The sequence below is a fragment of the Trichosurus vulpecula genome, chromosome 5 (genome assembly GCF_011100635.1).
Source record: "Trichosurus vulpecula isolate mTriVul1 chromosome 5, mTriVul1.pri, whole genome shotgun sequence".
In the NCBI taxonomy this organism is placed as follows: Eukaryota; Metazoa; Chordata; class Mammalia; order Diprotodontia; family Phalangeridae; genus Trichosurus; species Trichosurus vulpecula.
In genome coordinates, this window is record NC_050577.1 from 117,677,824 (window position 1) to 117,702,110 (window position 24,287).

General features: G+C 38.3%; 1 protein-coding gene across 3 annotated transcripts in view; it reads left to right on the forward strand.

Annotated features, from left to right (window-relative positions):
• The window catches only part of COPG2 (COPI coat complex subunit gamma 2), a 38,726-nt gene that overhangs the window by 3,925 nt on the left and 10,514 nt on the right, over positions 1 to 24,287 (forward strand). For all 3 annotated transcript variants that reach the window (XM_036762018.1, XM_036762020.1, XM_036762019.1), the window contains exons 4-15: positions 1,263 to 1,334; positions 3,977 to 4,056; positions 8,487 to 8,562; positions 11,777 to 11,869; positions 13,288 to 13,374; positions 15,551 to 15,708; positions 17,142 to 17,275; positions 17,794 to 17,861; positions 21,421 to 21,609; positions 22,544 to 22,639; positions 22,944 to 23,187; positions 24,154 to 24,229. In XM_036762018.1, the coding sequence (XP_036617913.1) occupies positions 1,263 to 1,334; positions 3,977 to 4,056; positions 8,487 to 8,562; positions 11,777 to 11,869; positions 13,288 to 13,374; positions 15,551 to 15,708; positions 17,142 to 17,275; positions 17,794 to 17,861; positions 21,421 to 21,609; positions 22,544 to 22,639; positions 22,944 to 23,187; positions 24,154 to 24,229 (1,373 nt within the window). The remainder of the gene's footprint in view (positions 1 to 1,262; positions 1,335 to 3,976; positions 4,057 to 8,486; positions 8,563 to 11,776; positions 11,870 to 13,287; positions 13,375 to 15,550; positions 15,709 to 17,141; positions 17,276 to 17,793; positions 17,862 to 21,420; positions 21,610 to 22,543; positions 22,640 to 22,943; positions 23,188 to 24,153; positions 24,230 to 24,287) is intronic.

A 24,287-nucleotide genomic window follows, 5' to 3' on the forward strand; every position in this document is an offset into this window, starting at 1 on the left:
TGGTGGGTCAATAGTATGATGTATCGAAAGCACATCAAAAAATTTAAATAGAAAGCAAAGTCACTTTAATTTGCCTTTTTAAAAATTCACAGTTGTGAATCTCTACCCATCATGGAGGTAGAATTTTAAGTAGGTCAGTTTTGATCAGAAGGCACTCTCATTTGTTATCTGGATGGTGCAATTCATGTACTCACGTGCATGTAGATAATTAAAATGAGGAACAAGAACCATAAGACAATTTTTTTATCAGTTTGCATAGTTACTGGTTTATGGAGTAATACTTTAAAACATTGTACCAAAATTTGCTTTTCCATATGTTTTCAGAGATTAGTAAGGAAAAAAGATTCATAAATTTTGATTAAAAAATGCATGTGCCCTGAGGATATTCAGTAATTCTTTCATAAAGGAATGAGCAAGCTATTACAAATGTGTAGACAAGATATCCTCTCTTTCAAATAACATACAAATTGCATTTCATTTAAATGTTGTAAACTTTTATTACATTTCACTTAATACCTTTCATCTTAGGCATTCAAAGCATAGCATTTAATTCTATTCTTATATTAGTGAGATGCAGTTTGAGTAGTAGTAAGATTTTTACGGAAAGCCTGAATTCTGAAGGGTGAATGAGCCAGTGCTGTTTTGGGTGAATAAATTAACACTGAGATATTGATAGTTCCTATTAACCCAAGCTCTGTTGTGGTTTTAGTCTTAGTAAATATGTATGTTAAGTAAGATACACTTTCTAGAACAGAGGTCCACTCATTAGTTTTCAGATCTCTTGGTAGATCTTACAAGTTGGATTGTCCCTACCTACCGTGTTCTTTTCTGTGATTTACTGGAATTCCTAGTAAGGAAGGGGGCATAGTCAGTTTCATGTATTCCCTCCCCCTTTGTTAAGATGCTTTACCTTCAATGTAAAAAAGACTTTATCTTCTAAACCCCACCCATCCTGATAAGCTTAAGGCTTTAGAAAAATGAAGAAGAGTAGATCTTCTGCACAAAAGAAGTGGGATTACTGTTCTAGAATTGAGTTACATAGTGGACAGAACTGATATTTCAAATAAACAAATATGCAAAATTGCTATGCCGTTACTCGAAAAAAGAGGAAATTGACATTTTAAAAATTGTAATATAGAGGAAGAATTCGTAGAAATGATGGCTTTACAAGGCTGTAAAGGGCATGTAAAGTAATACAAGTTTTAGAGGAAAATCCCCAATTAGTTTAACAGATTTTTTAAATTGACTTTTATTTTGGTCAGGGTGAACACTTTGGAACCACTGAAGCCACTGAAGCCTTTTTTGCAATGACTCGATTGTTTCAGTCTAATGATGTAAGTCTTTACTTTTTAAGCTAAATTAGTTTTTTTCTGTTTGCATTGATAAAAAAATGGGTTAGTGATTTCCACAGATATAATTAACCTTTGTCCAGGACTTTGCGTGCTTTATGTGTAGGTGATCTTTAAAATGCTTTAGATGACTCAAAGGTTGAGTTCAACTTGGAAAACATTTCCCATATAACCATATCATACATTTTAATAGTGTGTATATGTGACTGATATTTCAGATGAAAAATTCATTCTTTGTTCAACAGCTTTTTCCATAATATAATTGAGTTTATGAGTCACTATAAAACATACCTTAAATCTAAATACTTTGAGGATTATTTAGTCAACTACCTACAGTGTGTTAGCCAACATAGGGGGAGAAAACCCTTTTTTACAGGGTTTACATAATAAGAAAACAATTAAATGAAATTATTTTGTTCAATGTGATTTGCACATAATGTCTCCACTCATATCTGTATCTCTAATTCCAAAGGACCAGGATGAATTCAAATGTATAATGATTCTGGGAGGGAATAAGTAGGTTGGGGAATTTTGCACCACCTCTCTCTAGCCTTGACTTCTCCTCTGACCACATTCTCTGGCTTAGCCCTTGATTTTGACTCCTTACTTGGCCGTGTTGATTTTGTTTCACTCACTGATTTGCCATCAGCTTCACTTGCCACTCTGACTTGATGGTAATACAGTTAGATGAATTAGAACTGGTTGAATGGCTAGATTTAAGGAATAGTTGTTAATAATTTAGTGTTAAGTGCTAAGAGGTCTCCAGTGGAGTCCTCCAAAATCTACTCTTAGTCCTGTGCTCTTGAATGTTTTTAGTCAGTCACTTGGTTAAAGACACGGAGAGCATGCTTATGAAAATTGCAAATGATCCTAATCCAATAGGGATAGCAACAGAGGTAAGATCCAAAAAGTTCTTGAGCTAAATCTTGTAAGATGAAATTCAATATGGATAAAAGAAATGTTGGGTTAAGAAATCAACTTCACAAGTACAGGATAGTGGAGGCATGGTTGGACAGCATTTTGTCTGAAAGATATGTAGAGAATAGTGTACTACCAGTTCAATGTAAGTCATTGTGTTATGGTAGCCCCTAAAGCTAACATGCTGTATTAATTGCTTCTAGGAATAAGAAGATAATAGTCCCTCTATAATTCAGCCCTCATTAGATTTCATCTGGAGTATAGTGTACTGGGGGTTACAGTTTAAGAAGGACATTGATAACCTGGGGAGTGGCCCAGATGGGGAAGGTTCTTGCATTCATGTCATATGAGGTTCAGTTGTGAAGGAACTGGGTAGGGTTGAGCCTGGAGAAGAATAGATTCAGGGTGGACATGATAGCGGTGTTCAAATATTATAAGGACTGTAGCATGGAGGAGAGATGAGATTTGTTCTCTTTGGTCCCAGAGGGCAGAACCAGAAACAATGTGGTAGAAGTTGCAAAGAGGCAAATGTGTGCTTGATATTAAGAATAACTTCCTAATAGCTAGAGCTGTTCCAAAGTAGAATGGGCTGCATTGGGAGTACCCCTTCCTTGGAAGTCTTCGGGCAGAGGCTGAGTGAATGGTTGTTGGATACATTATAGTAGTATTCCTTTCCAGATATGAGATGGACTAGATGGCTGCTGAGGTCCCGGAGGTAGTCACTGATGATGTCACTGTTGTAGTAGTGGGCTGTCATCATTAGTGGCAGTGGTGAGTGCTAGGGCAGGCAGAGATGGCTGCGCTGAAGCTGAAGGTGGTGAGCAGGGTTGGGGATTGAGATCCAGGTAGTGAACAGTAAGTATGTGAACCAAAAAGCAAAGCTTACCTGGTGTGTAAGAATGGCCAGGCTAGAGGAATTTAGGCTTCTGTCTCCTGTGCACACTAGTAGGCATAAAGTGAAGACTCAGTGAGAGCTAGTTAGGAAACATTTTCTTAAGGTTTTCTTAGTGTTTAATTTAAATTGTAAGGTTAATTTGAATGTGTCAAGAAATTCTGATAAAAATTTACAAAAAAGCACTGGGCATCTAGGAGAAATGTTCTTCAGTGAAGTGAAGAATAGAGGGGAAAAAAACCTGTCTTTTGATTGTTTAACTGTGGCATCCTTAGTATATTGTTTATATTCTTTTAATGAAATCTTGAGTTAAATCTATGTCATTTTAATCTCAAAACCCTCTGCACTTTAAGCTTCATCTACCTTTTTAATCGCTCTGGGCCTCTATTCATTTGTAGCAATTTTTCTAGTTCAATGGGCTTCCTCTCTGTGGGGGGTGGAGAAGTGGGTCTGTATCTTTGTAGTTCATTGTGCTTTTAAAACCACTGGAATGAATTTAAGTTGACTTTCTCTGAAGTCAAATATCCTGATATTTGGAAATATCTAGAAAAATGGTTGAACTTTTCAGCATTCTTTCAGACAATAGGTGCCATACTGGCACCAGAATTTGTTTGCTTTTCAGAGGTGACATGAGATATTTAGGATTGTTCTTATTTAGATGTTTTGTTTTTTATCACACAAGCACCCAGGGGTTTTTGTCATGAGAACCTGATTAAAAATCACTTAAATAAATCCCCAGTAGAACTTTAATTTGTGTAGCTTGTAGAACGACATCCTTCGCAATAACATCTTGCCTTTTACAAATGATTTTTCCCAGCAAACATTGAGAAGAATGTGCTACCTCACCATCAAAGAAATGGCCAACATCTCCGAGGATGTGATTATTGTGACAAGCAGGTATGTGAAGGTGAAGAAACATAGGTGAAAATTATTATATACTAATAGAAGTATTAGTTTTACATTTTGACTGGTAGAGAAGTAATGGCAAAAATATATTTTAAATCAATCTTCCTGAAATGTGGGAATGGTAAGCAGACATTGATAAATTGGGAATGTCCACACAAGGGCAAACCAGGATGGTGAAGAATCTTGATGTCTTAACACATGGGGATCAGATGAAGAATCTGAAGATGTTTACCCTGGAAAAGAGAAGTTTTAGTGGGGATATGATGCCTCTCTTCAAATTTTTAAAGAGGTTTTAGTGAAAAAGGAATTATTAGACTTGTTCTTTTTGGTCCCAGAGGGTAGAACTAAGTACAGCTGTTAAAAAAAAAATAGATTTCATCTGGTTAAAAGGAAAAACTGATAATTAGAGCTATCCAAAAGTAGAATGTGCTGTCTCAGGAGATTAATAGTGGGTTTCCTATCATTAAAGGTTTTTGGTCAAAGGCTGGATGACCACTTTGGAAAATCATTTGAAGGGTTCCTAGAAGGCATTCTTATTCAGATATGGTTTGGACTAAGTAGCCTCTGAGACCCCTTGCAATTCTGGTCCCTTCTTTTACTCTTGGTAGCTTTTGCTTTTTTCCTGGCCTTCTACAAACTTGTATGGTCTTTGCATATTAAAGTGGCTTCATGGTGAAAGGGTAAGGAAGGGCACCTCCATTTCCAAAAGCCAAAACTATGATCTGGTGGAACCCATCAGGGCTAGTGCAAAAAAAACTACTCTTTCCAGGGATGGGGTATTCAGTAGTTGGTCCCTAAGGAATGGTTCCTGTTTCATCCTGTACAGTGACCTGGGACAGATAAATGGAGCAAAGTTACCCAGTAAGTCTGTCCGATTTTCAGAGGAGTGGGACTGACCTAGGAAGGGCTCGAGGGGCTGGGATCAGCAGGAGAGTGTTTATGGGATCAGCTGGCATCAAGGGAAAGAAAAATTGATGGGGCAGGACCTTTAAAGACCTAATTTATAAGCTAAGGGAATTCCAGGTAGTAGGGCCTATTTAGTTCTTTGGCGGGAGATACCTTGAGAATTTTGGGAGTCAGCTGACCTAGGTGATGAGAGTACTTTTTGGAGGCTATTAGCAGGCAGTATGTATGGTTCTGAAGCCTTAAGACAGAGAAGGGAGAACTGGAGGGAGCAATAGCCATTTCCTTTTCTGTAATCTTTTTTTTTTAAATTCTGAACTTAAACACCAAAAAAAGAGCATTTCCATATACACAATGTTACCCAAAAAGGGTATTCTTTATGAAACTACAAATCTGCATTTCACACAACTTAACTTTTTATATTATATTTCAAAACTGCCCTGCTTATCTGTGCTTCCTTCTGAACATCTTCTCTTTTGTGCATTTTTAAAAATGTTTGAATGGCCCGTACCTTTCTTTTGCATCATTATTCCTTACTCTCTTTCTCCCTCCCCACTATCAACAAAGAGGAAGAAAGGAGAAAAAAAAAGATCTTTGTAACAAATAAGCATGGTCAAACCAAATCTCTACAGTGCCTGTGTCCAAAAATGTATGTCTCTACACCTTGTGTGCAGTGCTGTTTTCATGCTTCATCATCAGCCCTCTTGAGACATATTTGGTCATTGCTTTGATCAGAGTTCTTAAGTCTTTCATAGTTGTTTTTATTTACTGTATTATTGTCCTTCTGCAAATTGTTCTCTTGGTTCTGTTCCTATTACTCTGCATCAACTTATGCCATCAAGGATTCTCTGAGATTATCTCTTTTATCATTTCTTACATTCATACACCCCAATTTGTTCAGCTATTTCTCAATTGTATGAATGGTAGTTTATAACACTTCCTTAGATTATAGTTCTTTTCTTTTCTCCCTCTTTTTCATTCCTCCTTCAGGACCAGCAAGTTTGTTTTGCTCACCTTCCTCTCCCTTGCTGAGTCTGATGTACCAAACTCTGTATGTGCTTCCTTTTTTTTTTTTAAATGGATGTATATGTCAGTTAATTAAAACAAATTCTGAAGAAGCAAAAGAGAGTTGTGATTTTGGTACATGGAAGACAGTAGGAAAGGAATGTTTGAATGGATTGCTATAGTAAGAAAGATTTAGGGCATTACGAGGCACAGGGAATATAGGAGAATGAACACCAGAAGAGAGCAGAGGGCAGAGGAAGAAAGTGGGAAGGAGGCAGTCACATACTTGGCCAGCTTGAAATTTTGCCTAAGGCTGACCATGTCCCCTCCCTTTCAGAAATCCTATGTCTTAAGAGAGCCCTCCGGAATTATACCAGGGCCACAGGATTCCCTCTAGAAAATGAGACCTGAAAGGAAGGGAAACGCTTTGGCCCTGCCCCAACCCCTGCTCTCATCAATAATCTTGTTCTGAAGAGTTAAAGTAACAAAGGAGAGATGTAGAGTAGTTTAGCCTCTGTAGTCTTGAGATCTGAATCCCTGGGATTGGAAAGATAATCCATAAAAGTGAGTGGGGAAAAAATTTCTTTTCTCTTTCCCCTGGCTTCCTAATCTAATTGAAGCTTCTCTTCTTTTTTCCTTCTTCCCTTTTCTTCTTCAGTCATCTGTTATAGTAAATTAGCTCCATGGTAAAGGTAGATAGTTATATACAGCAGGTAATAAGTGTGCTTGAAAATACTTTAGTTGAAACAGTACACTAAAAGGAGAACCTTGTTTACAAACAGGTTAGCAAACAGACTTGTACTAACAAGAATGTTGGGTGTATTACAGTATTTATGCCAGTTCTTTCCATGTCATTGAGATATTATGGGATCTAGTGCCTGAAACAGCCAGTTCTTTATACTTTTTGATCGATTGATAGTGGATATGATAATTAACATCTGCTATGTAGCAGACACTTTCTAGCACCTAGGCCCTGAGATGCAAGATGAAAGAAATGACGCCCTTAAAGAGCTTACAGTCTAATGAAAGGATATGACATGGACATGAAGAATGTGATATACTGTAGAATGTGAGGAGGCAAAGGAGAGATTCAGGCAAGGAGTTACAAGAAACGGGGATGGGTGGAAAGGGTGATTAGGGAAGGCTTCCCTGAGGAAGTAGCACCTGAGCTGGTACTTGAAAAAAGTGAAAGACTTCAGTAAGCTCTCTGCTGAGGCAGTGCATTCCAGGCATGTTGAACAGCCTGTACAGGTGTAAATATATAGAGTTGGTGTGTAGGAGATTGGGGGTCAGCTAGTAGTCTAGTTTGTTTAAACCACTGAATGCATAAAGTAAAATAATGTGAAATCAAGCTGTAAATGTAGATTAGTAGTTCTGAGAAGAGACTGTTGAAGTCCTTTAAAAGCTAGGCTAAAGAGTTTGTATTTGATACTAAATTCAATAGAGAGTCATTGAAGGTTCTTGATCAGAGGTGTGACATGATCAGACTTCTGCTTTAGGAAGATTATTTTAGCAGTTGGCTGAAGGATAAGTTGGAAGGACAAGAAGCAAAGGGGATGGACAGGAAGATATTGTAAAAGTCTAGATAAGGTGTGATAAGGACGTGAACTAAAAGACTGGCAGCAGGAATATAGAGGAGAAAGCAGTTGGGAGAAAGATCGTGGAGGTAGAATTGCCAGGGCTGAGCAATTGATAGACAAAGTAGGAGAGGGAAGATTAACAGGTAACATTGAGATTTTGACCCTGGTGACTGGGAATGAGGGGCAGGTTTCAGGGGGAAAGATGATGGATTCAGGTTTGGACATACTTCATTTGAAGTGCCAGCAGGACATCTAGAAGATGATGTCCAGAAGGTTGTTGAAGATTTAGGAGTGGTGTGCAGGGGGAGGTTGGAGCTGAACATCTGGAGCTAGCTGTTAGATGCAATAATTGAAGTCATGGGATTGATGAGATTAAAAGACCAAATAGGGAGAAACGGGCCAGTGATAAAGGCTGAGAGGAATAACCAGACCTGGAGAGCAGCAGCAGGAGGAGGAGGATGCCCCAGTGAAGGAGATCAGAAGGGAGCAGGAGAATTGGGAGAGAGCAAAAGCACAGAGACCAAGGAAGGAGAAGGAATCTGTAACAGTAACGTGTTTCAGAATGGTCATGAAGGATAAGGATTGAGAGCAGAGTAGTGGATAGGAGACCTAGATTACAGGGTTGGGTGCTAGAAAGACTGGAAGTTTCATAGTAGAGACCTAGGATGCTATCTTAAGGAGAATAGCAAAGTCAACAGAAGATTTTTATTAGCTTGGGGATCCTAAAGAAATGTTACCCTAGTGTTCTCAGCTTTTATTAGGAATCTTATTTTCCATGGCCCAATTTTTTTTTTTTTTTACTATTTGTCCTAATTTCTTTTCAGTATTAGACTGAAAGTAGAGAATGTTACTGAAAGCTAGCCAAGCAGGAGTCTGTGAAGGAATACATATTACCATGATTAATGGCATATTAACTCGTTTCAATTTCTCTAGTCTGACCAAAGACATGACCGGGAAGGAGGATGTGTACCGAGGCCCAGCCATCAGGGCCCTCTGCAGAATCACTGATGTAAGTTCTGTTTGTGTGGTGTCCTAGGAAATGCTGTATCTCTAAATGTTTCCCTGAGGACAATGTTTAGTTTTTATAGGACTCTCTACTCTGACAAGGAGATGCTTCCTTAAGAAGAAATAGATTTAATTTTAATGGTTGACAGTATGTGCTCATAAGTTTATAATACATATATACATGTACATATGCATGCATGTATATATACATATTTTCATACATACATAGCACAAGTACCTGTGATGTCACTTGTTTGTCTCTTGTTTTTAAAAGATCATCCTCTTTGTTTACATTGGCTTTGTAGTTGTCATATTCATCTGACTATAGGCCAAGCCTCTACCTTGGAAGGAAAAAGTATTGACAGAGGTATACACTGAAAAATAATGTTCACCATTGACTGCACTCAGTTCATCCATGTAGAGATGTGATGTGGAAGAGGTTGAGGAACCCCTAGTGATCTAATTTGGCTAATATGGCCTGTATTTGAATCAGTATGACATTGGCTTGTCATCTCAAGTGTACAGGTTGGAATGAGATCTGATGATACTGAATTGGTTTGAAGTGCAGTGGGAATAAGGTTCAGATAAATATACATATGGGCAGCTAGGTGGCACAGTGGATAAAGCATGCCAGGCCTTGAGTCAGGAAGACTCATCTTCCTGAGTTCAAATCTGGCCTAGACATTAACTAGCTGTGTGACCCTGGGCAACTTACTGTTTGCCTCGGTTTTCTCATCTGTAAAGTGAGCCGGAGAAGGAAATGTCAAACCACTCTAGTATCTCTGCCAGGAAAACCCCAAATGGGGTCACAGAGAGTCAGACATGACTGAAAAGACTGAACAGTAACAAGAAAAAAATACAAGTCCTGGAAAAATGAATTTAACAGCTTGATTATTTTTATTGCTCTTATTAGGATTTAAATACTAGCTTTTCCTTTCATAGAAAAGATAGAACTAAAACTTTCAAAGTGAACACACCGATAAATGACTACTTGTCATTAAGAAATACCATGGAATTTTTTTTAGCAGTTATGTATGTTGGCTTTAACAGCCAGACCAGACTCCTGTTTAGCTTTGGGATTATGTCTTTCCCATCCTCCCACCAGACTGCAAATTTCCCTGACATGGAATGTGGCACTTGGACATTAACCAGATGGTTGCTCTTTGATAATTTGTTTCTTTCTATACTAAAATATTATGCATATTTGTGTTCAGCATATACTGTGCCTACCTTGCTGTATGTAGAAAAATCCAGTCCTTAAGTAGGGAATGTAATCCCTTGCAAGTCATTGGAGAGATTCATACAAGAATAACTATATTATAGCAAACTTTTATGAGTCTAATTATTTTTAAACTTCATTGTTAGAAACCTCCTTCTCAAAGCTAGAAATTATATGGGAGGAGACATAGGGATATATGTTATCTCTATTGTGCCTACCTTTCATCTTCTCCACAAAGTGTAGAAGGTTGCAATACTCTTATCACTCCCACTTTTTTTTAACTTCAAATCTTTTATTATGAACTTAAGTCATCAAACTTAAGTCATCAAACATTAACATTTCAATATACAAAGACCAAAAAAGGGTCTTTTTTATGAAACCATGAACTTCTCTTACATAGTTTTTTAAAAAATATGTTAAATTTTTAAAAAATTTTTAAAAATACGTTAAATTTAATCCAGCAGTAACAGAATTGCCCTGTTTGTGTCACCATCTGTTTCTTTCCTGTGTGTTTTTAATATTGATACCATTTTCTTCTTTTGGAGGAGTGAGGACATCTCTATCACTGTCTACTAACCTAATGAAATAGAAGCTTTGCCTTGTAAAACAATTCAAAATATTGGCCATGTCCGAAAATGGATGGTTCATTCTACATCTCTAGTTCATCACCTCTGTGTGTAAGATTGGGTAGTGTATGTGACATCTGTCTTCTGAGGTCACAATTATTCTAATGTAGTTTTTCAAAGTTGTTTTCCTTTACATTATTGTGGTCATCTTATAAATTATTCTGGTGATGTTCATTTTGCTCTGCAACAGTTCATATAAGTCTTCCCACTCTCCCTCCTCCTCTGCCTAATGTCATGGAGGCCATAAACAGCCATGGTCAGAGCAGTACTGATTCCTTTTTGACCCCAAGAGAACAGCCTTTCACTCACTGGATCTCTGCTCGAGACAGTACTTTCCTCTTCAGCCACTACTACAATAACACTGAGGAGACTAGAATTTTCCCTAGTTCATTCTGTGTCTAGGCTAACTTTGACTCAAAGGAACTTTATTTTAAGAGGATTTGTTGTTGAGGAAACATGATTGTATGGTCTATAGTAACTCATTTGTCTAGCAGTATCATTGAAAGAATGGGATATTTCATGTACATTAATTTTTTATATAATTAAAACTTCAAACATCAAACCTTTTTGAAAAATCATTTTGGATTTAAATCTTTCTAAAATTTATTATAAATTCCCTTGTCCTTCTTAAATGGGATACTGAGCATAATTTAATCTTTTCAGCTTGGGGATATCATTATAAATGCTCCTCTTTGTACTGTCATCTGTAGTAGTACAGAAATTTGCTATTTAGTTTTTTCTGACTCTTCCCATATATAAGACTATCAAATATTACTTTGCCTGTCTTTGTGTCAACCCTTCAGACCCTACTGCCTCACTCTAGAAAGCTGGGAAGCAAGATAACTCAGAAAGTTAATAATCGTATGTTAAATAAGATTGAGTGTGGTGCTAAGGGAGAGCCCGAGGCATGAAGCGAATGACTCGTGAGCCCAGGGCTTTGGAGATAGCTGTTACACTCAACTCTTCTTTCCTTTCCCTCACTTTCTGCTTTGAGTCTATTTCAGATCTTTTTCAAGTCCCTTTGGAACTAGATAAAATAGGGAGTTCTCCTTACAGAAAATTAAAGTTGGAAGGAACCTTAGAGGGGTCTTCTTATCCAATTCAGGCATCCTCTCTACAGGATCTCTTTAAACATTGGCAGTGATAGGGAGTTTATTGCTCTGAGTTAACTCATTTCATTGTTGGCTTCAGTTTTTAGAGAATTATTCCTTAGATTGAACTGAAGCATGACTTAATATAACTCTGTGTGTGTGCGTGTGCGTGTGTGCGCTTATGTGCTTGTGCTCTCGCATGTGTGTATGTAATTGGCTTTCAGATAAGGAGTTTTGTTTCTGAAAATGAACACTGTGTTTCCTTTTTCCAAATTGCATTAGGGAACAATGTTGCAGGCCATCGAAAGATACATGAAGCAAGCCATTGTGGACAAAGTTCCCAGTGTGTCCAGTTCAGCATTGGTGTCTTCCTTAGTAAGTAGAAAAACAGCAGTATGCTTACCATTTGTAGCACAGTTTGTAGTTAATGAAACAAGGCATCCTTATGATTCTCTGTCTTGTGCGATATTTACTTTTAATAAGTACTGCTCTTTGTTATACCAAAAAAGAATTGAAAAATTAATATGCTGTCTCTGGGCCTTTGGTCTCTATGAGTTGGGAAAATAAACAAGGGAATCTTTACTAAAGTTGGAAAGGGAGGAAGAGCCGAAGTGAGAGTCATCTGAGAGTTAAGAATCTGACCTATTTTTCACTCTCCCCCTACCTCTTCAGTGTGTGTGTATACACATATAAATTTATATATATCTGTATCTCCTACCTCCTTACTTCCCTCAAATACCTAATATCCTCATGCTCACCCCATCTGGGCAGGCCTGTGCTCCCTGAAAATAACTTGTACTCCAGAATCACTCTACTCTTTCTCTGCTTCAAACTCTTAATCAAGGGGAAAGCTCAGTTCAGCTTGTCAAGGCAGTTGACGCTGGACTTATGAACCTAATGCTTCTGGGGTTACTTTACCTTCTCAGAGAAAAGCTTGTCAGCGAAATGTATCTCCACCTGCTGGAATGTATGGAGCAGATAATTTTGAGCAAAAGGACTTTTGGCCAAGTAGCTATACTTGTCCTCCATGTCCCAAATTAATTTACCAGAGAGTAAAACATGAAATCATCGTATGGCCAAATATTTAATCCCAAAAATCACTTTTGCAAACATCTCTATTCTCTGGGGCTCTGTAAGGAGAGAGTTTAGGTGGGGAGAAGGGAAAGGAAGGTCTGCATTTAGCTAGCAGGGGTGATGTAGATAGTTGGAAAGAAGATATAAGTCCTGAATCCTTCAGTGTAGAAGGTTTCCTGGAAGGTGGTTACATTGAAATTATGATTCTTTTTTGAAAAATAATGGAAATCTTTTGTTTTTTATACTAATTTCATTTCCCAATATATCCCTCCCTCAAAAAATACTGGGAAAGAAAAGCAATTCATCGAAACCAACCAGCACATTAACTCAGTCTGATTCATGTGTTTCGTGCCCACTGTTCCCCTTTCATCTCTCTTCTCTGAGTCAGCCTTGTGATTTTCATTACACAGTGTTCAAGGTTTTTTGTTCTTTATATTTGTAGTATTGGCATCTTTGTGTATATTATTCTCCTGGTTCTGCTTACTTGGCAGTGGTTCATATAAGTCTTCCCAAACTTCTCTGTATTGTTCATAGTCATAATTTCTTATGGTGTAGCACATTCTGCTTTTCTACCATAAGTTGGTTAGCTATTATCCAGGTCATCTACTTTGTGTGCAGTTCTATACTATTACAAAAAAGTTCTACTGTATTGATTTTGAGGTGTATTGAATCATTCTTTTTTTTTAATTCCTCAGTAATTATTTAATTTTTGTATTCAGCACATGATGAAGATAAGCTACGATGTGGTCAAACGATGGATTAATGAAGCCCAAGAAGCTGCTTCAAGTGATAATATCATGGTGCAGGTACTTGTCATTAAGTCCTTTTAGGTTACATTCTGGGAGTCGTAGTGTATTCAGCATTGTAATTTTTATGATTTCATTTGTTTTCAGTAGAGCTAGACAACTGAGAGTATAATTGCTTGATGTTTAAACATTCTAAAGCTCTATTCTTCTAGAGAACTCTTAAAGTAAGCATTACCATAATTTCTCATTTGATGCTGTGATATACGCCACACTGCCCTGAATTCTCTGTCATTTAAGCAGAGACTGAATGATCATCTTTTCAGGGATCTCATAGAAGGACTTTCTGTATTTGTTGGAATATCAAATTAGATCTACTCCTTAGGTCTTTTCTACCTCAAAAATTCTGTTACTCTGTATCAACAAATTTTTCTGAAGAATTTAGCGTTGGTGCTATAATAAGGGAGCCATATGCAGACCTCTTAGATCCTGGTCATCATCATTGTAGAGATTCTAAAGAAAACTACTTAATTCTGTGCCATTTGGAAATCATCTTGGAAGAATTAGAACATATCCACATTGCTGCTCCATCAAAACTTTTCTCCATAGAGTTGAGGTCTAATTGTGCCACAGTTATTTCTTTTGAAACTTATTAGTTTACTCTTTATTGAAAGAAGCAACATTAAGCTATTAGTGGGTAAAGAACCCCACTTACTTGGAAAATATTTTACGTCGTCTTAAATATTTGGACTTTATGAATTGTGGGAAGATGATGGCATTTTAGGACCTAGAGGAACTCAGATGCCCCACAGATATCTCAGTAAAGCTCTAAAAATGCACCAGAAGGAGCAATGATAAAAGCAAAGAGAAATGACTCTTAGTTCTTCCATCCAGTTCATGACTGGACAAAAAAGGCCATCAGAATCTTGCAGCTGCCTTGAGCTAAAACAAGCCCAGGGGAGGTGAAGGCAAAGTGCACAACTGAACTCACAGGAGGAGATGTGGAGAAGCACATGGCTCAGAACTCAGCCCCTGCCCAGGCCACAGCAGGAAGGAGGTGTGCAGGCCATTGCCCGGATAGTACAGCACATCTGAGAGACGTAAAGCCATGGGTCTTGCAGGAAGCCTGCTCACAACACAACTGACACCTTGTTAGACACCTGTCAAGGTCACAGTAAGGATAAAACCAACTCCAAATTCAGATTTATGTCAATAGAAGGAGACAGAGTAGGAACCAAGCTCAAAACCTACGTTGAACCTCAGGAGACTGAGCCGAAATCCAGAAATTCTGCAGCAGGCAGAAATTACTCTTAGCCAACTCCTCCTGGACCAAGCAGAGCCTATCCACTCCATCACAAAAAAAATACAGGAGGAAATAGAATCTTGACAAAAGTAAAATACCCCAAACCAGAAACTGAGGCTCCTGAGATATGAGTGAACAGAAGAAATGCCAAACACTTTGGAAATGACGGATTGAGAGAAACTCAAGGGGGTAAACCGAGAAGAAGAAAGTAATCCATAACGAGCCCAGGTAGAGCCTCAGAGAACAAGGACTATAAAAGTACCTAAAAGAAATGAAGCAAGAGATATAAAATATTATGTTAAATATTCAGACCTTTTGTTTTGTATTCTATTTGTTTAAGAAAGCGGTTTGAGAAGGTAATAGGTTAGTGATACATATCTTTCAGGAAAAATTTCCTTTCCTAACCATTGCAAACGTTCTTTCCACTTTTACAAACCTTTTCTAAGAGGTGTATCTTCCAGGTGAAGCCAGATTATTGAACTTGCCCTAGAGAAGAATTTATCTCCTAATTTAGCCTTAGAACTTCCTAAGATACTTGGTCCTGGGGCTATGGAAGATCATGTGGAACCCCCAAGATCTTCTTCAATCTGTTCAACCCCTTTAAAACTTCTTCAGTGTGGGTTGCAGGCCAAGATTGTACTAGAAACATTGAACAGGGTGGGTAGGGCAAGGGAAATGATTCTTCCCATTTAATTCTTTCTTGTGTTGTTCCATATAGCTATACTTCCATCTTGATTAGATTTGAATTTGATTGAAAAAAGGAAGTCTTACTTGAAAGTAAGTGTATTGCAGTTCTTTTTGTCAGGAAATCATTAATCCAGATCCATATAACCTTACAAAAGCATCAACATGTTTTGCTATGATTTTGGCAGTTTTTTGTTCTGCTTCTGGCTAGCTTTCTACATGTTACATTTTCTTCCTTGTTATCCTTCCTAGTATCATGCCTTGGGAGTCCTGTACCATCTCAGGAAGAATGATCGTCTTGCTGTTTCCAAGATGTTGAATAAATTCACCAAATCTGGGCTGAAGTCCCAGTTTGCTTACTGCATGCTGATCCGAATCGCCAGTCGCCTGCTAAAAGAAACTGAGGAGAGGTAAATTGCCACCTTTACCTAAACCAGTTTTGATTTCAACTTTTGAGTAAAATACACATTGAGTTAGTTTTCTATCTTGAGTATTCTTCAAATGTCTTTTGGTTTTTGAGTTGCTTTAATAATTCCATGTTACTGGAAGCTGGAGTTTCCGAGTAACGTAAAGATAATTTTGTCTGAATTTGAAAAACATAACAGGATTCTTACTTAATGGTTATTGGTTAGTGGAGGCTGTTTATTATTACAGTACAAATAAAGTACTTCTCCATTGCCTCCTCATGATAGAGAGGTGACTGTGAGTTCTTGAAAGGTGTCTTAGTGGAGTCCCACTGCTAATAGGTCCTACCTAGCTGTAATAACTTCAGGTGTAGGTCTGACTGTATGTCTGTTCTCTGAAGATACCTCGCTAAAGTCAAAGAGGTTCCACAACAGAGGGTTGGCTCTTGCTTGGGTGATGAATTTTGACTACAGCAACCCCTGAATGCTGTCTTGTCAGTTGTGGAGGGTGCTTCAGTCTGCATTGGTGAAGGGAGTACCCATGTTAATGGAATCACTTGGAGTATTAAAGTTAGTAATAATAAGCAAACCTGTTACCAGTAAAGATGTTTAAAGATCACAAACTACAGAGACCATAGGATTTGAAAGCTTTAAGAAAACTTGGATAGAATCTACCCCAACTGCCTCAACTCCTAGACAAGAGATCTAAAGCACAGAAAGTTGAAGTGAGAAGTCCAGAGTCACACTGCCACCTACTGGGAGAAGAGGACTTGAAACCCCGAAACTGCACAGTTTACCAGTTCACCATTCTTTGAGAAAGTTAGGGATGTCCTTTTTTCAGGGCCTGTCTGAGAGGCAGAACTGGAATTTTTGTGTTTTCTATTCTTTCTTTTTCCTTGTTAAAAAAAAATAACTTTTTATAGCAACAATTTCCAGTTGGGTTTTAGAAAGTGTTGAAAAAGTATGCTGAAGTTGGGATTTTGTATTATCCTTTAAGGCAGTATTACTTTCTCAGTTATAGCAGAACTCATTACAATGTAGAGTTAGTGATGAATTATAAACCACAGCACAAGAATGCAGAGGTTTCATAGTAAAACTATGATAGAATTAGAACATTAGTGAGTAGCAGATTTTAATGCTCAGAATGTTGGAGGAGGATTTAGAAAACAAAGATTATCTGACTTTGTTCTTGATATCCCATTTATACATAACACCAAACAGAATGAGAGAGAGGAGAAATCATGTCTGCAAAGTAAATGAGCCTCTGCAGGAGATGGGCAGGATAAGAATTTTTTTTAAAAATTAGTTATTAACTTCTTAATAAATTAAAAACATAATACCTCACATGAGGGTTGCCTGTTATTTTCATGGTGTAGATTGCCTGGTTAAATATTTTGTTGTTAAATTCAACTTTGATTATGGGCCTGTTTTCCTTCTAGCCATGAAAGTCCACTGTTTGATTTCATTGAGAGCTGCCTACGAAACAAACATGAAATGGTTATCTATGAAGCTGCTTCAGCTATTATCCATCTTCCCAATTGTACTGCAAGGGAGCTGGCACCTGCTGTTTCAGGTTTGTTGAGTTGCTGGATTTTTACGTCCATGGCTGTGGTAGCTGTGTGACTTAGGCTCGTAGTATCTTTATCCCTCAGAAACATGTGTAGCCTTCAGGTTGGAAGTTTCCACTCTATAGTGAACCAAAGTTACATTTTATTCAAAACAGTTCTTTGTCTATTTAGCTTTCCTCCCACATGCAAACTTTTAAAAAGATTTAATTATAGAGAACAACTAAGTGACATTACTGTCATACCTTTGTGTGCCTACTCAACTCAAAATATTTTCACCTTTTCAGTTTAAAAAAAAAAAAGCCACACAAAATGCTAGAAAAAAATCTAATCACCTGTTGTTTTGTAGTTTTCTCAGCTTAACAAGAGAGCATCTTAGCGTTTTGCATCCATACTAAGATGTGGTTTGGAGTTGATGAGTTCAGATTTTCCCTTGGATTTGTTGTGAATAAAATTGTTTCTGTACTTATTTTGAGCTGTCTCTGTTAAGGTAAACAACCTCACATTTACAATTCTTTGTTTTTAGTTCTTCAGCTCTTTTGCAGTTCTCCCAAGCCAGCTTTGAGATATGCAGCTGTGAGGACCTTAAACAAGGTAGCGTTCCTTTATGTTTATCCAGTGGTCCATTCCAGGATATAATCTTGGAAGTAAAGAGTATGGAGAACTTGAAATGCATGTTATCTTTGGCTGGACGAGTTTGGTCAGTAGAACTTTTAGACTCAGGTTTCACAACTGCTTGTAGTTTATTCTGTGACCTTGTATGAATCTTTTGGTCTCTAGTTTACCATCTATTCAAAGAGGATAATGAACTTTGTCCTAAACTTACCTAAGACAGATATTCTATTGAAGGTCATCCTTGTATTGATATTCTTGGATATGTTTGCATAACATAGATATTATCCCTCCAGTAGACATGAAGCAAGATGCAGACAAATGAAGAAAGCGTGTTGGTAGAGAGAGAAGAAAATCTCATTTTAAAATCATCATGTGGATGAAATAAGACTGACTAGTTTATCTTTATCTTGTCTCAAATTCAATAATTCGATTCAATAAACACTAAGTGCCTACTATATGTCAGGCACTGTGCTAAGTGCTGGAGGTACAAATAAGAAAAAGAAAGACCGTCCCTGACCTCAAAGAATTTACAATCTTCAGGGAGGGGAAGACATCATACCAGAGGAAGCTGGAAAGGCCGAGTGGAGTGGTATACTTCCCTTCCCCCTCCCGCTTTGTCCTATGGACTTGGGACTAGAGCTACTGAGGCAAAGTGGAGTGAGCTGCAAAGCCCAGGTCCAGGCCACTATGAAGGAAGGCTTTGGGAGGCTGGGGGTGGTGGGAACCTGTTGAGGATATGCAAGGTTTAGTTAAATAGCCTGGGGAGGAGATTGATGATGGGGGCACCTGAGACCAAGCAGACTGAGGGTCAGATGCAACACTAACAGGTGTTTACTGAGCTCCTCCCTCTGGAATAGGCCAAGCCTGATCTGCCTGGTGTAGTACCTCGGGCTCATGAACGGAACAGAATGAGACATTCCTGGTACATTCATCAGTAAATAAAAGCCAATCAGTTAACAAGTATTTATTATGCACTTGCTGTGTTCCAGGCACTGGCTAAGTGTTAGAGATCCAAAGAAAAGCAAAACTAGTCCTTGCCACCAAGGAGTTCACATTCTAATGAGGAAGACAATCGCTTAACAGGTAGCTACATACTAGGTTATATATACACAGTAGAGGAAAGGTGATCTCAGAGAGGAAAGCACTAGTTTCTGGGGAACCAGGAAAAGCCTCCTATAAAAGGTGAGACCATTGAGCACTTATTAAGTGCCTTCTGTGTACCAGGCACTATGCTAACGTCTGAGAAGAGAGTAGTATTTTAGCTGAATTTAGAACAAAGCAGAGAAACAGTGTGGGGGAGAGCCAGTTCTGAGGCATGGATATGGGGAGATTTTGTGTTGTGTACTAGGAACAGCCAAGTAGGCCATTGTAAGCTAGATCATTGTGGAGGGATCAGGAAGGGAAGGGAGTAAAGTGTAAGAAAACTGGCTGTGTTGGAAAGGGGCCAGGTTGAAAAGAGCTTTAAATGCAAAACAAAGGACTTTACTTTTGATCTTTAAGGTAATAAGCTACTGACTTTTAAGTATAGGGGAAGTGACATGGCCAGATCTATGCTTTCAGAAAATCCCTTTGGAAGCTGTGTGGAGGATGGATTAGAATTGGGAGAGACTTGAGGCAGCCCAGTTAGAGGTCATTGCAATAGTCCAGGGGGGAGGCAAAAAGGGCCTGAACTAGTGTGGCTGTGTGAGCGGAGAAGAGAAAAGTTGTGATGGTAGAAATGGCAGGATATGTGGAATGTGTGAGAATGAGTAGTCTGGGATGACATGAAGGTTGAGGGCCTAGGAATAATAGGGATGCCCTTAGCAAGTTTACTTCTTGGAAGAAAAAGAGGTTTACTTAGCCACAGCAGGGCATGGAGATTCAGTGAGGATGCATCCTTGATGTATAGGATTGCAGCTTCCTATTTCTGTTTGCCGCTGATGGTTCACCAGCAGCTGGAGCTCCCCATCCCCTGGTCCTTTGGTATGCTAAAGTGTCCAGGAAGCTACATCAACACCCCAAGTCTTTACTGTCCTGAGACAGATAAATCTGGAGGATTTTAAGAAGAACAAGTTTCACCTGCTTGACAGGGGACCTTGTTAGATATTCCTTCTACCACAATTAATATATTCTAGGAACTGTGCTAGATACAGAGAAGTACAAAGTGGCAACCTTCATCCATAAAGAACTAGTAATCTAGTTGACGACATAATGTGAGAAATAACTCATTCGGGCTCAGGAGGGTTGAAGATAAAAGATAAATTTATTGCTCCCTCAAATGCAGTGGCAAGCATCTCATAAAATAGACACATTCTATAGAAACAAAAGCAAACCTTAAAAACCTATGCCCTCCTCTGTCTCCCCATTGGCTAGAAAATACAAGATGTACAACTTTCTGATATGCCTACTGTAGTTATCCTTAATATGTTCCCCCTCTGACTATATGCATTGTATGACCATTAAAATGAACCTTTAGTCCTCCCAGAGAAATTAATATTTATAAGCTTATTATACATGCGCATTCCAAGCAAGACTTAACTTTCTCTACTTAGCTGACTTCTAACCTCAAAACAAGATAAAACCAGTTGGATCCTTGCTTTGCCTGTTATCTTCTGTGTGAGACATAACTTGTTGGTTATGTCTCTCATTGTGCTGGTTGTTATTCTGAACTTGGAAACAAATTTCTCTGTTATTTCTCTCAATTTCCCTCTTCTTCTGCTAGGATTTAATCTAATGCTAATCTATGTTGATAGTGTCCCAGGCTTCATTCTCAATAGCCATAGGCTTCATCTGGCCCTTTTTGTTGGCAAAAGAGAGGCAATTCCTGGGTTTACTTAGAGAATTTCACTCTTAGGTACACTGATTAGCCTGATGAGTGAAAATGTTTAATCAACATCCCCCTACTACTTTCTTCACAACCAATTTAGTTTCCTGCATTTGTTGCAAGTCAAAAGACTTTCTGGTATGTATGGATCCCCTAGATTTCATAAGTCATATATTACATAATTTCTGTGGAAACAAAAGTTTTAATCATTCCTCACAGTAATAAACATGTGAAAAGTTAAATACTGGTAAGAGATTTGAGTAGTTCAGGACCTTAGCAAAAGATGTCACAAATTTGTATCTTCACCAAAAAAATTTTATAGATAATAACTGAACGTCCTGCATAAAGTTGCCATAACTGTGACGTCACAATAAAGTGATATTCACAATAAATATGACAAAATCTTACTTTGCCTAAGAGAGTTTTCCCCTATAATTCATTCAGGACAGCAGAAGCGGGCAGGGCCAGCCAATCTAGGTCCAGGCCACTATGAAGGAAGGCTTTGGGAGGCTGGGGGTGGTGGGAACCTGTTGAGGATATGCAAGGTTTAGTTAAATAGCCTGGGGAGGAGATTGATGATGGGGGCACCTGTGTGGACCTAGACTAGGTGGTGTCTTGTTGTTCCATGCAAGTTTAAACAAAAGTCTTTCCTTTTAAAAAAAAAATTTTTTCTTTAAAAAAAAAAAACCTTGGCCATTTTGCCTGATATTTTTTCTTTTCTTGCCCTTGCTCCAGGTGGCCATGAAGCACCCTTCTGCAGTGACAGCCTGCAACCTGGACCTAGAAAACTTGATCACAGACTCAAACCGCAGCATTGCCACCCTGGCTATTACCACACTCCTGAAAACAGGAAGCGAGAGCAGTGTGGATAGGCTCATGAAGCAGATTTCATCTTTTGTGTCTGAGATTTCTGATGAGTTCAAGGTTAGCTTAGGTTTTCCAGTTCCACTTCTGCAACTACTGTGTTATCAGTTAACAGATTTTCAGTTTATTATCAGGGTTATCAGTTTGGTATGGTGGCACTGACCCACCTCTGGTGCCATTTTTAAAAGATATGTACACACAAAAATGATTCTTGTGTCTTGAGAGGTTTTGTGTTAGTTGGAACTAATAAGGTTTTTAGTAGACTTAGCTTTGGAAACATGTTTCTTGCTTATTGAATATTTTTTTCCCATATAAGATGCATTGGATTAAATTTAATTAGGATGCATTTAGATTTAGGTTTTTAGCACTAAGGGAGAGACTCTTAGGGAATTCTTTTTGATTTTGAAATTGGAATTTCCCCTCAGCTATAACAAAAAGTTTTTTGTTAAACTTTTTATAACTAAGATTCAAATACAACTCAGAATTAAGGTGGCGGATTTATGCTTCTGATTTCTTTTGGAATTCAGGTATGTCATAAGCTTGCTTTTTTTTTTTAATTTTACTAGATGATACTTCCATTAAAATTTTAGGAAAAATCTTTTTTTTCTCAGCATAATTTCTTCAAAAAATTATCTTTTAACTCTTCATCTCATTTTGATATTTATGTTAACAAAGAGAATAAAATAGATTTGTTGGTTTTACAATCAGGGAAGGATGATTTCTTTTTCCATTTTTATTTAAAAGTTAGTTTTATGACCATTAAGTCTGAATAACTTAAATGACCAACCTTTTAAACTCCATGATTGGCATATAACTGTTTTTTATTAAGGAGCTAAGCTAACATATCTGACATTCTGAGGCTTTGCATTTACAAGGCTTTCTTAGCTTAGGAAACCATAACACCATCCCAGCTTGTATTCAGAAGAAGGAAAAGTGTACAGTGGCTCAAGCTATGGAAATGTCTTTCTATCCCTGTGTTCTTTGCTCTTACCAGGTGGTAGTGGTCCAAGCTATCAGTGCTCTGTGTCAGAAGTACCCTCGGAAGCATAGCGTCATGATGACGTTTCTCTCCAATATGCTGCGAGATGATGTAGGTGAATTACTTCTTTGTTAAGAGTTAAAAACATCTGACTTCTGTTCACTCCTTTTGGAAACTGATGTTTTAGGCAGAGAGAGGGTTCTCCTATCTCTAGCCTGCTTGCCAAATTATTCTGCTTAGTTCTGACTGCTGCTTACAATGATCAGACTCGCCATTAGAGTGATAAGTATTCAGTCCTTTTCTTAAGGGAAGAGCAAATGAGAATGATATATTGTAAGCAAGAACCTTAGGGTACAGGTAATTCCCCAGGGACTAACTTTTGCATGCCTGACTGTTTTCCTTTCTCATTTGCCAGGGAGGCTTTAAGTATAAACGAGCCATTGTAGACTGCATAATCAGCATTGTGGAAGAGAATCCTGAGAGTAAGGAGTCAGGTCTGGCTCACCTCTGTGAGTTCATTGAAGACTGTGAACACACTGTGCTGGCCACCAAGATTCTCCACTTGCTGGGGAAAGAGGGTCCCCGGACACCTGTTCCCTCCAAATATATTCGTTTCATTTTCAATAGGGTAGTCCTGGAGAATGAAGCTGTCAGGGCTGGTGAGTCATGTGAAAACTGACCTCAGTTTGTTGCTACTTTAATTCTTTTGATATACTGCTTGACCCCTGCCTTCAAAGTGGCGGGTGGAGAAGTAATTGTGAAATGAAGGAGGGGCAAGCATGTCTGCATATGAGGGGTTCTAAGATTCCAAGTAAGGCTCTGGATGTACAGATCTTTTCCTCTCCAATTTCCATTCTGGTTTCTACCCAACTTCCACAAATGGAGGCCATGGACTGCCTTTGGCTCCCTGGGGTAGGAAGCAATTATGTGATGAATTTTCAGTCCTAAGACTTTGCTTCCAAATGGATTTCTTAAAATAGTGTTTGGTAACTTCTTACCTGGAAGCATAAGAGAAAGAGAGAGAGAGAGAGAAAGAGTGTGTGTGTGTGTGTGTGTGTGTGTGTGTGTGTGTGTGTGTGTGTGTGTGCACCACCTCAGGTAACCAAATGAACAGCATGTGAATTACTGAGAGAAATGAGAGGACTTTGTCATTGTTTTGAGCAACATGCACAGTTTTAAGACATGAGTTCTAGACTTTTGTCCTACCCCCCAGAATTAGTTGTTTTAGACAGGATTTAAGTCTCTCGCTAGAGTATGCAAGAAGAGAGGAAGGGAAGGCAACCAAAAGATGATATTTGTGATATCTATGTTTCCTATTTGCACAGAAGACTTCCCTTGCTTCATGGGATCATTGGGAAAAAAAATGGTTTGCGAACCTAAAAGAGCTATATAAATAGGACTTGTTCTTTTTATATTATCTGAGCTCACTGTAGCCTCTTGGCCCTACTAAATTCCCTTAAAGCTTTGTAGTGTAGCAAAGAAATGAGTTAAAGGATCCCTTAGCAAAGCAAACAAGTCTCTGTATTAAGATGAATCAGGAAATCTGGGCCACTGAACAGGAGAGGAAAGCTGTGCTTATTTTTGTAGCACTGTTTAACTAAGGGCTATTTTTTGTTTTGCTTCAGCTGCTGTCAGTGCTTTAGCCAAATTTGGAGCTCAGAATGAAAACCTTCTCCCAAGCATCCTTGTACTCCTACAGAGGTAAGTTGTGGTCCTTCTCTAGGAGAAATCTTTGTTGCTGAATGGATGGGTTATGACA